The 16,514-nt window shown below is 32.5% G+C and overlaps 1 protein-coding gene and 1 long non-coding RNA gene across 3 annotated transcripts; one reads left to right on the top strand and one right to left on the bottom strand.

Annotated features, from left to right (window-relative positions):
- The first annotated feature begins 6,681 nt into the window (after positions 1–6,681).
- LOC133181712 (uncharacterized) lies at positions 6,682–14,159 on the top strand. 2 transcript variants are annotated; one of them, XR_009720492.1, is made up of 3 exons: positions 6,682–6,764; positions 7,769–7,858; positions 12,600–14,159. XR_009720492.1 is itself a non-coding variant. In XM_061316274.1 (3 exons), exons 2-3 carry the CDS (start codon positions 7,830–7,832, stop codon positions 8,409–8,411), a joined length of 507 nt encoding a protein of 168 aa, XP_061172258.1. In that variant the 5' UTR covers positions 6,682–6,764; positions 7,769–7,829; the 3' UTR covers positions 8,412–8,446. The 2 variants fall into 2 exon arrangements, 1 of the variants encoding a protein (XP_061172258.1); XM_061316274.1 differs by lacking the exon at positions 12,600–14,159 and adding an exon at positions 7,934–8,446.
- A 234-nt stretch (positions 14,160–14,393) lies between these two features.
- Positions 14,394–14,986, bottom strand: LOC133181714 (uncharacterized). The gene is made up of 2 exons (XR_009720493.1): positions 14,912–14,986; positions 14,394–14,556 (listed from the first exon to the last, which is right to left on the bottom strand). It is a non-coding gene; the product is annotated as an uncharacterized LOC133181714 (long non-coding RNA).
- Between the last annotated feature and the right edge of the window lie 1,528 nt (positions 14,987–16,514).

Here is a 16,514-nt window from a genome sequence, read left to right on the forward strand (position 1 = left end):
TACGGAAGTTAATTCCCAGCAATAAAAGTTAAAATTCTCTTCAATAGTTAAAATCAAAGTTTGTTTTAGGATATTAAACAAAAGTGTGAAGCATTTCGCTCCCAAAATAATCAAAAATTTTATACCTTAAATGCAAAAACTTTCCTGAATTACCGTTACGGAAGTTAAATTTTTAAGAGAGTCTTTTTTGTTTTTGTCTAATTCATTTTGTTACGTCGAAAATGTAATCGTGTAAAATAGCTGACTCGCAACTAGAATCGATGATATAAGGTTCCGTGGTCACTTTTAGATAAGTTTCAGTTCTTTTTGAAATCTACATTCTATGCGTGAAATTTAAAACAAAATCGTTACGGAAGTTAATCGATTTTAAACGACATGCTTATAAATTCGCATGAAAGGAGATCTATGCATTTCTTTGCGAAAAGTGCTTTGATTTCTTTTTGTATAGGATAAAAGACATTTTTTTAACATTCATTGCACTCTATTCGGAACGATTTTACGGCTGAAAATTTCATCTTGAAATTTGTATAGCAATGAAGCGACATTAAGATTTGCAGTGGAATACGTTTTTCAACATTACATTATGTTCATATCAAAACTTTAACTGCATATATATCGGTGAATATTTACAAAACCATGTATGTATTTTAAGTCTTAGAGTTGAAATCGACCTTTAAATTTATAATTAAGATATTATAACAATAAATTTGCAAGCGACATAAAAAATTCTTAATTGGTCATGTTTTTGTAGAATGACTGAAATACGTTTTTGATGTGATGGCAACGAATTTAAACAAATACATTCCTGAATTAATTTAATGCAGAGTTAAGAAGAGGAAGAGAAGCAACTCGTTATGTTAATTACAATATGAATGTTAGGAATCTTATATATATATATATATATATATATATATATATATATATATATATATATATATATATATATATATATATATATATATATATATATATATAAGGATTCAACTGCTATGGTACAATTACATTGACTTTAAGATCAGATGGACTGGTGAGCAATTTTTGTATTGAGCTGCATCGGAGAAAAGAATAAAAAATAAGATGTCGAGGAATTTCGGGGTAACGCTAATTACCGACCTCGTCCCAAATGATGAACTTGGTAAATATACAATTGATAATGAAATAAAACATACAATTAACAAAGCATATTATTTGTCGTTTTATAGTCCAATATATTAGAGGGAGTATTGTTTAACTTGTACTGTGTATTACCACAGAAAGTGTTTCCCATTGTAATAAATGGGGAACCGTAACATATATTTGCCATATTTCCCTGTTTTGCTCAAGATAGAAGCATTAAGCAAATCTTAGCAACCATGAAAGTTATTTTCAGAATAGGCAAAGAAGTTTAATTGGTTACAGAGAATAGTTCTTAAAATGTTAAAATGACATTAATGTTCCTTATTTAATTCATTTACCACCATAAAATGATACATCTGGATCAATGTACTTAGAATTAATAAATATTCTATTTAACCTCTGTGGCGTAATAAACAACTTCTATTAATGTGCTTTTAATGATAATCATTGACCAGATGTATGACTTCATGGTCTGGAATTAATTCCAATTAATTGGCTTAATGAATTAAAACTTTCTAATCTTTTCTTTGATCTGAGGAAGAGACAGGGTGTCCCGAAAATTAATTTGTGGGAAGTGCAATGTAATCAGACAGATTTTGCAGTCAACCTGAAAAAAGTGAGTAAAATTAAATTTTAATCCCTTTACTGCATTTCACAGTACATATATCAAAATGATTGCCTAATTTCTCTTATATAATAAACACAGGACGTCACAGGACGTCACAGGATGTCACAGGACGTCACAGGATGTCACAGGATGTCACAGGACGTCACAGGATGTCACAGGACGTCACAGGATGTCACAGGACGTCACAGGATGTCACAGGACGTTACAGGACGTCACAGGATGTCCTGGACAAAAGTGAAAACAGAGGAAAGACAAACTAACAATAAACGGCTAAACAAGTCCACGCATTTAAGGAATCTTAATTCTATTTTCAAGGAATTGTGATTCTTATCAGACAATTTCTTGTTTTTTTTTATTACTTGTTTAAATTCCTAATTCAAGACCTTCAGATACATTTGTGGAAAACTTTCCTATTATAAACCAGATTAATGCTATGGATCGAGGCAACACCAGAGTTGGTGAATATCACAACATCAGTGCCAAAATCAGAGAACGGTATTTCAGGTTACACTGTGTTTGGAATAGTTGTTATAACTGTCATTGCTCTTGCCTGCATTTCGCAACACTGTAAAAACTCTAAGCGTTCACACAATCTAAATGGAACATCACCCAGGTCGTGTACATGTACATGTTTTATAGTTGATTTAAAGTCAAAGTGTTTTGCGGGTTGTGGCAATTTAATAACATGCTTATTTGACAACAGCAGGGAAAATGCAGACATCGCAACAGTATCTCCGCAAGGAGGTACAATTCGGAGGATATCCAATCAAGTTTCTGTGAGAATCGAAAATCACATAACTCACAATGAGGAATGTTCATCTTCTGTTATGTACCCATCCCAACCTCCCGACACAATTCAAACGAGATCCAGTCTTGTTTTAGCTTGGCTCGAAAGTAACACAATACAAAGAGAGGAAATTCCATCCCTTGTCGTCACACCGGCATCCCCATCCTCATCTCACCACAGCAGTTTTCCAGAAAACAAAGTCAATAAAGTCCTACCTCGTTCCTACAATAACATTGTTATCCATCCTTCTGTATCACCTCCTAGTTATGAGGAAATCATGAAATGAAGGTTTACTTGATTAAACAATGTTGTGGTTGTTCATAATGGTAATTTAAGAGATGGATTATTCTGCACTCAGATTGTCTTTTTACTTACTATTGTTTTATACAATGTACTTCTAGAGAAGGTTTTGATGTGATGGCAACGAAATGATTATGATATATATTCCAAAGTTAATTTAAAATACATACAAGTGGAAAGATAACTCATTTTTAGCGTAGATTAAAAATTGAACATATATATCTTGGAGATGATAAATGTATGTAACTATATATTATAGGGGGGTTATTGAACTTATATTGGTCGTTCTGTCATGTGAATGTTCAATATCGCATCATTCCAATGACCCTACCAAGCGTTATGGTTTGCTTAGTGAGGTTTTATTGAGGCTTATACGTACTGGATTATTTATAAATAATTTCAGTTTTGTGTGGAAATAAACACATCTTACCTGGCTGCCACTACCTATCATAAATTTGCCTTTGATATGTTAACCAGCGCCAATATTTCAGCTAAATAACTCATATTGATAAAAATTTTCAGTATTGGTATTTGAATTAACGTCTGTCTTGTAAGCGTGATGATATGCTTAATGAGGTTTTATTGAGGCTAATACTTACGTACTAAATTATTGATTAATAATTTCAATTTTGCGTGAAAATAAACACATCTTATCTGCCAATACCTATCATAAGTATGCCTTTGAGAGGTTGATCAGGCCAAAATAAAAATTACCTTTCTTTCCCCTAACGCGACCGATCTAATTAAAACGCGCCGACTGGTAAGTTTTTTTTCATAAGATTTTTCCAATATTTTTTTTATATTTATCAACTTTTATAAAATAGAATTCCATCAAAATCCGTTTTTATCAGAACGACTGATTTTGTTCTATGATTTTCATGTTTGTTGGAAACAAAATGGCGCCCACAACATGTCTCGGTTACGGAGGGTTAGTTCATGGTTTAAAAGTAAAGACGACGTATCTCAACCTTATGTCTTTAGCATATAAGAATCCTACACTCTTTGAAACACTTTTATAATAAAATAAAATATACAATGACCTATTAAGCGTGTTTCGGTTGTATTTACCAACCTGTCTTAAAATTAAGTGCTTAGGCCCATATAGGCCCTCCTCATGATACCCCTCATGAGCAGACAAGGGGCTCGCCTTGTGAACAAACCAATCAATTTCACTGCATTTTATTCAATTTGAGTTTTGATCTTATAAACAGTTCATCAATATTCCTATGTTTACTACATGTATATGGGACCATAAGAGTTGTAAATAATTCTTCAAATTTCATCCTAATGAATAGAATTCAAACTTCCTTTCTTCATGCCTTTTATTCATGGGTTAAACTTCATGACTTTGACATTGTTTTTGACATTTTATCATTTTTAGATATGGATTGTCTCAATTAATTATAGTCAACATACTTTTTTCCAAATAGATTTGAAATTATGAGACAAGCTTCCTGAGACGTCCGTGTATTTTTCTTTAATAAGGCCCTTGAAGATTGGTTGTTTCTTTGATTTGAATTCCTTTGATAATTATTGGGATAACAACATTTATTTAAACATTTGTCTGGTGAAGGGCTCCAAATTTAGACTTGTATGCTGCACTTTAGGCCATTGAGCAGTGATCGAGAGATCCTTTCGTGCCAGTATCTACTGCGACACTGGACCTAAGTTTTTATGGTCTCATTCGAAGAACGGGTCTCAATGTCCCGCATAGGGATTTGAACCTGCAACTTAAAAATAGCTCCTTCGAGATTCCAAAACGAAATTAATGCTCTAGAACCACTGCACAATTCGAAGCCCTTGAAAAAGTACATTGCATGTGTAAGCACTGGAAGCTGATAGTACATGTATGAAAAAAATCCTCGGATGTCCGGTCTTTGCGTACCCGAGAATCTTTTAAACAGATGGATTCAATTTCAACAAATTTACTCTGGTATGAGATATTGCACAACTTCGTCTGAACAATAGTCGTGAATTAATTTACCTTAAATGTTAGTCTTACCGGCATTTGTATGGTATTCTTGCTGTTTACAAATCGCTTTCTTTTGTACTTAACTTATTTATAAAGGTATCATTCCATTTCATTTTAAGAATGTATTTTCAAAGCTGCTGTCAAAAAAAAAAAAATTGCCTACCTACCTACCCAACTTGAGATTTTTGGGTCGGGTTAGGGGAAACAAAGATATTTTTAATGATGGCCTCAGACAACATTTTTTGTTTACAACAGGGCGTTCAAAATTGAACGCTCGTATTCGGAATGTCTCGGACATACTCATTTACGTAATACAAACTCAGCGTTCAATAAAACGCCAAGATATTGAAAGCTAAAATTCTCTAGACTTTTAGTAGTTTTTCATTATAAACAATTTATTAGCTATCATGAAACAGTTTGTTTTACTTCACCATCTTATATAAAAAAAAATTAAAAGTTTTAACATTCTTGTAAACATTAACAAATATTTACATTCCATATGTATTTTGCTTATAAAGTGTGAGGAAAGCTACGACATTCAAAACACCATAACATGGACAAGGAGTCAAAAGGTTAAAGTATGCGTTTTATTTTGACGTCACAAACGTTGAACGTCGTAAAAGTGCAACGTCATAAGCGAAAATCAAAATTCACGCTCACATTTAACAGAAGCTGTTGCAACGGCTCTTCCATTAATTGTAACTTACCCGAAGGATAATATAGGGATTTTGAAATATAAATCACATTTACAGTCAAGGCAAGGAGTTAAAAATGTAAATATAAGCATTGAATCATTATTTTTTGAAAGATATAGTCTCATAACTGCAACGGTATGTGCAAACAAATTTTCATAACGCGCTAAGGCGCGTTACTCGATTTGTTTGCACACACTGTTGCAGTAATATGCTTTATCTTTAAAAAAATAATGATTCAATACTTAAATTAAAAAAATGAAAAAGATTGATTCTCTCCTCTGTTTTCCTACACTGTGCGTCCGACAAGATGGTGACGTCATACATATGATCTTGCTGTTAGTACAGCAAGATCATACTCGGTGATTACACAGATAGTATAATTTCGTAAAAACAGGTCATAATCAGCACATGGTGAGGTATTTTTTGAAATAGGGAACATAAAAATTCACATGGTTGATGACAGAAATCTTATGCAGATACATCTTATTTCGCTTATTTAGCTTACGTGTGACGTCATAGTTGGTTTTCCCGTACTCGAGATATGTAAACATGACACGTTTTTATCATGCTTATGTCTTGTTTAACGATGTCATGTGCAATATTGAGGTAAGCTTCACCTTTCGATATTTTTACAGTTAATCAATAAAATGAAGGATCTTAGTTTCAATATAAATTTTCTAATATTGAATTTTCTCTATCAAGATGCAGTGTGATAAAAAAAACTTTTCAAACTTTAAATCCTATTTGTATTCTGAAATATTTTAAAAGATACATTAACATATACATATTTTTTTGTTTAAAAATCCCTATTATGGACAGAATAATCGGCCTGTAAACATGGAGAATCAAAACTCCACTTAGACACTGTAAGACATGGTATTTGTCAATCAGTATATCTAAAATAATTCAAGAAACCCAATGATTTAACTGCTTTAGGATTTGTGGGACATACTAAATTCGTAATATACAATATATGAAAAAAACTGAATGTCAATCGAATTGATTTTTTTTTCAGCTAAAGGCCTTCTTCCCCTTAAGGAGAAGGTTAATTGACATCGCTTACAGAAGGCATGTTTAACATTGAAATATATATAAAGTCATTCATCATGTTCATAGACATTTAAATTTTGTTCTATTTATATCACGACTTGTTCGAAATATTGATATCCATGTTGGATCTGAGTCGTAGAGTTCTATATATTTATGTTTTTGATTTTATTGGCTTTAATTGGAGAAATTACTTTACTGAAGTTTAAATGGCATACTGTGAGTATACACGATTAAAAACATTTCTGTATCATACTATATGGACAAATTTGTAGGGATTGGGAAACACCAAGGCACTTGTACGTGTTGTGACACGAATTATTAAGTAATACAGAGGTATGGTAAGCTGTTAGTAATACAGAGGTATGCCAAGTGGTTTTACTCTAAATTATCATAAATAATACATGTACCTCTTTGATTAAGTCTATTATTTTCTTGAACAGAAAGGAATACTAGCATATGGTGTTCTCTTCTGGAGGACATATATCTCATTTCCATATACCTGTACTTATTATCCTTTTATCAATTGAGGTATTTCCTATTCCAGAAGAGAAAAGGCTCAAAGCACAAAATTTAATAGGTACTTGGGACCATAGGGGGATTACATGTATCTTCCGGATTGTTAAAAAAATCAATCAATAGATCTTGGATTTGGAGGTGCATAGATCTATCCAAATCGACCTGGAAGGAAAGGAAGTTAATTGCAAAATTTCAAGGAGCAGAATGAACATTGCATAGAAAAAAACATAGAGGGTTATCTAAAGTGAATGATTATACCCAGTTTTTCGTTAAAATTGCTCTCCGACAGAAAAGGCAGTAAAATATAGTTGTACTTGCCAAAATATTGTTAACGTTATTGCAGGCTAAGGCGCACTGGGAATACTCAGATGACGTAATTTTTAACTAATTAGCTAATATCATGTATGAGGCCTGCTTTACAACATCTTGTAATTTCTACACTGCTTTTAATTGTCTTAAAAAATAAATAGACCAATAGTGTGATTTTAGCAATTCAAGTGATTTCTCTAAGGTTATGAAGGAACCATCCTCTGGTATCTTGCACAACTGCCTGGTAGGTACATTATCTCAATATTTTTGTGAGGAAGCTTGTTAAGTAGCAATACCTCAAAGGCAAAGTTTTGGAAAAATTGTATTATATTGGTGAACATGTCATCTGACCTAAAGCGTTTTTAATTGATTTCTTGTTTCTTATTTAAACACAGGTGAACATGAAGAAGACGACTTTTAGATTTGTCAAGTTCAGATTTCCTCTGGTCGATACCAATGACGGACGGTGATTTTAATCCTGGCTGGTTCGCATCTGTTTTATTTTTTGTGCTCATTTATGCTTGTGGTAAATATGGTCACTATATTATACCGTTCTTTAGGTTTTTATGTGATATGTGTGCGGAATCTTGTACGTGGGTAGATGGGATTACGTCACAATGCTCTGCAGCTTGTGAACGTTTGAGATTCTGTGTCGCAAATAGAAACGTTGAAGGAACAGACATTGAACACGTTTCAACTCAGGAAGGTACACTTGAGTTGTTATCTAATCAATCCACAAGAATAGACGAACACAATATAAGTGCCGATGTTGAAGCCCTCCCAAATATTTCTGTGTCACCCCCATCCTATGAAATTGTCTGTGATAGTGACTGTAATAGGACAGACTCTGAAACCATTTTAACCCCGGCACTTTCACTTGAGATACACTCTACTCAATCTCTTGTAAACTCTGAGGAACACCACATTACCAACGATGTTGAAAACCACTCAGTAAATTATGAACCACCCCCATCCTACGACATTGCTGTCTTTGACCTTTTTCAACCACCTCCGAGTTACGATGAAGTTATTAAATAAAACTTTAAATGTTTACCATGTACCAGCTTTCATGTTTATGGGTCTATGGATGCATCAATATTGTGATTGATGACAAAACAATCATTTTTAATGCCATGTATAATAATGATGATGCTACACGTAATTGTATTGATTGATTGTATATCGTTTTTACGTCCCATTCGAGAATTTTTTCACTTATATAGAGATGTCACCGTATGCCAGTGAAGGGCTTGAAATTTTGACCTTTACTCGGCACTCAGGGCCATTGAGCAGTGAGGATTCTTTATCGTACCAACGCCTACCGTGACATGGAAACTCGGTTTTTTAAGGTCTCATCTGAAAGACTTGAAAAAGACTCCGTGACTTTCACTTGTAGTGTCGGGCACTTGGCGAAGGAACAGTCACTACCTATACATAAAATATGTGGAGATAACGAACAGTATTCGAGCTCAAAAGTCCATTAAACATTACAAAATAGGAGCAGAGCAAACACGGACCTCCAAGACATCAGAGGTGGGATCAGGTGCCATGGAGGAGTGAGTATCCCCTGCCGACCGGTCACACCCGCCGTGTGCTCCTTGTCATGATCGGGAAGTAACGAAAAAATCCGTCGACAATTCAGTGTGTAAATATTGGCCTAACAATTAGTATGAAAAAAGTCAGTCAGCATTTGACTTAATGATAGATTGTATTTGCTGACTAGGTCATTGTATCGACCATAGAACTTATAAAATGATGACTTTAAACGAGACTGCTGATATTCTTGTTTCATCAACTTGTTTGTCAATAACTTACCTCGTTTTAGAAATTGTTCATGCGTAGAGCATGCTCTGGCGTATCGAATCAACTGAGAGATATAAACATGTATGTACGTCATAGGTTTGACGCCTCGCAGCGAACGAAAAAAGTTCTTTGCGAGTGATCCATACATGGTATCCACAATCAGTCAATAATTTATCCATAACAGATATTAATCTACAGGTACATCATACTTTCTCTTCTTTCTCATAATAGAGAGATTTAGCATACATATGTATGTGTCTGCGTGTAGCAAGCCCCCCCCCCCCCCCTTCCCTGTAAAGAAAACTTGCGTTTTTGTTAATGGTGTCTATTCCTTTACACTGTAAAATTTTAAAATTCACTTCCCAGAACCACTCGGCACACCTCGGCCGATTCGTACCTCATCAAACCTCGGCTGTATCATGTAAACCTCCATTGAACCGGAGCTACTTTATACGCAATATGGCTGCGCCCTACATTTACACATGCACAGTGTGCTGAATTCGATCCGTTAACAAACATGTGATTATGTAAAGATACTAAGTGCATTTTTCTTGGTAAGTGTTATTCTTAGTGTAACCTATATGCTTTTGAAAATTTTCATCGTATATCAGATGCATGTTTATTATCGTTTTCAAAGCGATATGTTTTCCCTGAGCGGTAAACAGGCAGCCTTATCACAAATGTTAAACGGAGACGCATATCAAGTTTCCTCGTACAGCCGAGGTTTGATGAAGGTGACGGAATCAGCCGAGGTTTGCCGAATGTTCCCAGAACAAGATGTCAGAAGTTTATTTTTTATCACCTTTTATCCTTCAGAGGTTTCCTTTCCTGGAATAAATAGAGACGTAAATAAAGTCTACTATAACTAACAGTTATAAGAAATAGTTTCACTGACAGAGTACAGAATACTGATAGCCTCTATGCAAAATTTAAATATTTTGTCTTCAGTGAAGCACAATTTACGTTTCGCATTTTTGTTTTTTACAAACATAATTTGAAATATGCTTTAATTACATTCAACTTGAAATATTTTAAAACAAGTAACCACATATATATTTGATTTTCTCTGTGTAACACTAGGTTTTTGGGGAAAATATCTAGATTTTTATCAAGATTAAACATAGGTTGTTAATTGGTTTATGATATCTATGAATGATATCGCCACATTTACTAAAAATAAAAAATAAATAAAATTCTTTCAAAATATTGCTCCTCCTACAGTTTTGGTCCGATTTCGATATAACTGGTACACTACAATAAGATACATAGTTCTGTATATCGGTTTTTGATTTCAGTAAACGATGTTGATACTTAGTACAGAAATGGACTACACTTAGATACATAATTCTTTTCATTGGATTTTGATTTCATTGAACGTTGTTACTTGAATTGGTATTAAGAATATTTTTGTGTATGTGCTTGTGAAAATATGATAAAAAGACACATCGTGAACCTTTTCTTCAATAGCTAATAACTAAGTTTTTCTGCACGAGATATTTTCCGTTCATAGGGAAGATTATTATTAATTTACATTCTAAATATTTCATTTCTCTGGAGCCTAAATCAAATAAATGGAATTATAAATTAAGAAATTTATATTGTAACTCTTTTTTTGTACTCATTGGGCAACTTTGTTTGTGTAAAGCGGTATAAAATCGATATATCCGAGCAAAGTTTATTTTTACAAACACAAAAAGTTAAAGCTTTAATAAAGCAATTCAAACCTTTTAAAGCTTTAATAAAGCAATTCAAAAGAATAAAGAAATATTTCCAAAAATAATAATATTCAAACAATAAAATTCATTAATTGTCAGTTATATTTTGTACATATATATTTTTACCTACATCATGTTTTAGAAGAAATAAAGTCTGAGTTAATGCTAAAGGAACATGAAGTGTAATGTTGTATGAACATTTAGGAATCAGTATGTATTTAGGTAACAGCATGAATGAAATTTGTGATTAGATAAAAGTAATATTTTTCAATCAGGTTCCAATTTTCTTCTTCACTGGAGGATAAAAGCGAGGTAGAACCCGCTACCTTATTTATTCATTATTAATTAATTAATTTATTATTTTAAATATTTATTTATAAGATATACAAGAAATACCGTGACATTTCCCTAACTTGAATAACTTATGACTAAGTTTTTGTGCACTAGATATTTATTGTTTATAGGGAAGATTTTTCTAAACTCACAATCTAAACATTTCATAACTCTTGAAGCCTACTTCAAATTACTGAAATTATAAAGTATGATAGTTATGTAGATTTATAGGTTATCTAGATCACATAAATAAAGAGGAATGATTTACATGATATACAATTCGATGCTATCAATCCATTTACCCACGTCTGCTTAGTTTTCACATTGTGTACAACTTGTATTTAGTGTGTTAAGGTAAAGTAAGCTTTCTTCTGACGTTGTCAATTGCTTTTCTAACAGGCATTTAAATGATTTTCTATTTATATCATAAACACGGCATAGAATTTCATGTCAGAAGTACGTCAGGGTGTTCTGGACTATAGTTACGTCCATGATTCGATTCCCTTTCGTTGGACGAATAATATGTAATTAAAGTATCATTGAAAGTCTGTTCGTGAGTGTATAACACCATTAGTTATTGCTGTAACATAAAGTTTAGCTGTACAGTATTTATCTGAATATAAATACATGTATAACATGGAAATATCACATAAACACTTTAAATGTTTAATTCATGGTGCAGATTATAAGTAATCTAGCAAAGAAAGCTCAAATCTTTGTGAATTGTCGAGGGATTTTATACATGATATAAAACATTTGAACAAAAGATGGAGAAGGGCACCTTAGCTTTTGGGATCTTCTATTCCTTTAAGATTCTAACAGGTATTTCCAATCAATAATGTATATTGTAATGACAAAAGACATTTTCTCAAATCTAAAGGAAAAAGAGTGTTAAACATTCCGTGCTGCTAAACACTGGCAAAACTCGGAAATTGTGCAAAATTTCCCTCTGATGTATACTATCCAAAAAAACCATAAAAATATAATTAAAAATGGAATCAAGTTGATGGGTTGTGTTAAATAAAACTTGTAGACTATTTACATGGTAATTTTTATCCAATATATAAAATTTGTATAACGAAATTTTTTTTAGCAGATCCTGTAAAATAAACACTTTCTTCACTCTGACTTGAAAGAGTACTTGTTGCATAAAAATAGAAGACAAACAATAAAAATTTATTTAATTACTAAGAACTCTCTTTGCGAAAAAAAATAAGTATTCCTAGTATTTAATCCTAGACAATGTGTAATGTGTGAAGAGGGTTCTAGTATTCTGTATTTAATAACGTTTGTACCTAAATTATTTTCATTTTTTCGTGAAATTAAAAAAGCTTTTTCCCCTGATTTTTGTGACTAACATATTGTATCATTATAGGTAAATATGAAGAAGACGGCTGTCGAATTCTTTAACATAACAACGCCTTTGCCTGATTCTGAAGACGGTTATTTTGAGAGTGGTTGGTTCGGATCTGTTTTAATTGTTGTGCTCTTTTTTATTTGTTTCAAATTTGGACGTGATTTCATCAGAAAAATACGTGAGTTTAGGTTGAGACATTGTGACTGCTCTTGTGATCAGTGTCTGGAATCATGTACTTGTACATGTTGTATAGATGTGATTACGTCAAAATGCTCTGCAGCTTGTGAACGTATAAGATTCTTTGTTAGAGGTAATAACAATGAAAGGACAAACACAGAACACGTATCAACCCCGCCGGTTACACTTGATGTTCCATTCAATCAAGCTACAAATACAGACGAACACATTAACAACAATGTCCAAAATTACCCAGTTAGTCCCGAACCACCCCCATCCTACGAAACAGTTGTCTTTAACCAGTTTCAATCACCTCCTAGTTACGAAGAAGTTATGAGGTGAATTGTTTTAAATGATTTATTTCTTATCATTCTAAGATTTGTACTGATGTCCAAAATTTTAAGTTTTGACGGCGCAACACGTATGTGGAATGTATAATACTATAATTATAATGATATAAAGCTATCCATAATTTGGTCATGATATCTATATTAACTATTCCTCGCTTTCCATACATGTTACTGATATTCTTCAACTACTGGACACATAATTATTGGTAACCATTTTTTATACTTCTGTTCCAAGTTATGATACCAGTTGTTCTTATTTTTTCATCAGTGCTTTAGGTAGAACATATTTAGTGAGGGTGACAAGAGTCTTTTAGGGGTGTATCTTAACCATCTTCAAGGTTTTGATCTTGGCCTTTTGCCCATATGTTCATATATAGTTATATAAATAAATTAAATCATTAAAGATAATTTATTCATTTAAATCTTTATCTGAAATTGAACAAATAATGAATAAAATCATCAATTGTCATGTTATATTTATAAATGCTTTTACCCCCATCATGTTTTAGATGAAATATTATGCGAGTTAATGCATAAGGGAAAGATGGAATGTAAAACATAAGTGCAACGAAGTATTTTTGAAATGTATATAGTTTATAATTGACAGTATGAATAAAATTTGTGATTATAAAAAGAGATGAAAGTAATATTTTGGCAATCAAGTTCCAATTTTCTTCTTTTGGCGTGTTTAAGCGGAGTAGAACCCGCTCACTTTTTATTTATCTACATGTATTTTATTTATTTGTTTCAATATGTGCAGTTATATAGGAGAAAGTATGTGGGCAAAAATGTGCGGTTGAATTTCTTTCATATTTGTATGCTAGAACAAAACATCAAAGTTTCAAAACAATTGAATTTGAGGAAAATTTTGGTCTATCTATTGTGTACTATCTTAAATCATTTGTTTCAGCAACAGCAATATAGGAAAAGGTAAATAAAGGCAATTTGAATTCAAATGATAAAACGTTAAAATAAAACACCCATGTTCAATAGAAAGTATGTTTCCTTATGAATCAACACTTTATTATAAATAAAGATTATAAAAATGGAATTTTGTGTAAAATCTTTGACTCCTTCTCAGGGATATGTAATCGTCTTTTTCATGGTCAAAGAGCTCTACTGACATGTACTAAAGCAGTCTAGCTACCTAAACTTTGAAATATTATATTTTGAAGTTTACGGTGGTCATGAATAAGACAAAACATAACCTGTATACAAATATATAGTGTATAATTCTGCATTGTGTACATTTATAGACTTGATAAAAACAGGCAGACAATCTTACAACAATAGAAAAGAGAACAGTTTATTGTTCATCTATAAAATATCCGTAAAGACGGAATGAAGTTCCCCAACATTCCTTTTATTGGCCGCCATAATAGGAGAAGCAAAACTCTCACCAAGTGCAGGACTAATTGCAGCATGATCTTCACGGGGTTTGCCATTTGCTGGAATTAACAAGATTTTCTATGTCAATGACCCCTTGTAGACATTGCTAAATTATATATATTATCGATTTACTAATAGCGTGACAGTTTGCTTGATGGTGACTGCTAAAATTTTGTACGCTGATTATCATATTACTCATCGATTGGATATTTGATTTCAATGGAATCAATACTATTTTACATATGAAAAACAGAACCCAGCAATACCACTGACAATACTGACCAATCGTGTTGAATGATTGTTCACTAGTAAGCAGTAAACAACAATTGCATGTGGACAGACAAAGCAAGTTTTACTTCCTAATAATAATGATATCGATAGCTATCTAGTACAACAGTAGCAGAGTAGCCTTACTAATTCCATTCTTTAAATTTTCTTATACGTATTCAAAAACCCCATCCGGTGTACCAGTGAAAACTGTCGCTAGTGCTCAGAGTCGCTCTAAAAATAGAAATCCCAAGCGGTAGCCTTGCAATTCGCCACTCGTATAATTATACCCAAAGATAGTTATAACCACGTAATATAGATGTTATTGGTGTTTAAAATGAAACATTTTGAAGCAAAAAAAGTTATAACACTCTGGAACAATTCTGTTTATTCAATATTTACTTCAAAAATCCTGAAAATAAGTGTATGGTCATTTCTTAATTGACATCGCGATCGGCATGTGGGCTTCGTTTATCTTCATCTCTTACGTGAGAAGTTGGACAATTTGACTAATTAAATTAAATATTTAGACAGTTTATAACCTCTTATTGAAAAAAGGCAACAACAGAATCATACGAGGAATTATATTTTGAATCGTCGAGATCGGCATCCAACTTTTATTAGGCAATAGGCAACCGCATACGAATCCGGAATCGGCATGTATTATGATTTGTAAAGTCGATTTATTGTAAGTAAGACAGTGTTTTAAAAGATAAAATAAGAATAATTATCTTATTTTATTAGCGATAAGTTCATTGTAAGCACGAATAAATTTAAATCTTGATCACACAAGTCTAATGCTAATTCGAAACAAAGTTGTGACGCGAATTTCCTCTATTGTGTTTATAACACTAAAAAGCACTGACTTTTTTCATATAATTTAGGACTACTGGTGATTTTTTCCAAATAAGTGCTTAAGTGTTTATTAAATTAAAATTCTCTGCAATTAATTATGAATTTAAAGCAGTTTTTCATCATATTTTGTGGTTATAGAAGGATTCCCTTCGACTAATTTTCATTAATATATCCCAACTCAGTATCTACATGTATGATAACTGATGATGAATCATTAGATGACCACTTTGTACAAGTATAATAATAACTATCCATCAAAGTTATGTATGTAAGTTGATAATATGTGTTTTGACTGAATTCATTTTACATTTCTAAGTATGGTCATCATGTCTATAGATATCTGGCTTTGTTCAGTTATGATGTAGGCATTGGAGACATTCATTAAACTAAATAAGTAGATACAATGTCAGTGAATTATTGTTAGGGTGGGGATGGGGAGTTTAACCTTCTTTACAGTCAATTATTAAACTTCAGTCTGAAGTTTATGAACCTCAGGGTCCACACTGAATATATAAGCTAAGGAAATATATAACCAGATAATATGTTGTAAAATCAGCTTGCACGTGCACTACAATGCTGGACAAGTCACCCCTAAGACAGCTCTCCTGTAGAACAATTCACATTGACAATCACCTTTGATTCAAAGAACTTGGCCACTGTTTGGACAATTTACCACCTTCTCAGACAACTCGAGCGCTTTGTAGCTATTTTATGCTACACTTAAAGCAAAATAGATTACATCATTTTATTGTGATTCATGGATGACCTCCTTTTCATTCTGAAGTTATATGTCAAGACTACATACTATGAATAATGGATTTGATGAACATTTGATATCCAGACTAATATTGTTTATTTAAAACAGCTTAATTTAACAAAGCGACATTTTGATTGT

Source organism: Saccostrea echinata, unplaced genomic scaffold (assembly GCF_033153115.1).
Source record: "Saccostrea echinata isolate AGI-Se365-2 ecotype Australia unplaced genomic scaffold, CSIRO_AGI_Sech_v1 ptg000009l, whole genome shotgun sequence".
Taxonomy (NCBI): domain Eukaryota; kingdom Metazoa; phylum Mollusca; class Bivalvia; order Ostreida; family Ostreidae; genus Saccostrea; species Saccostrea echinata.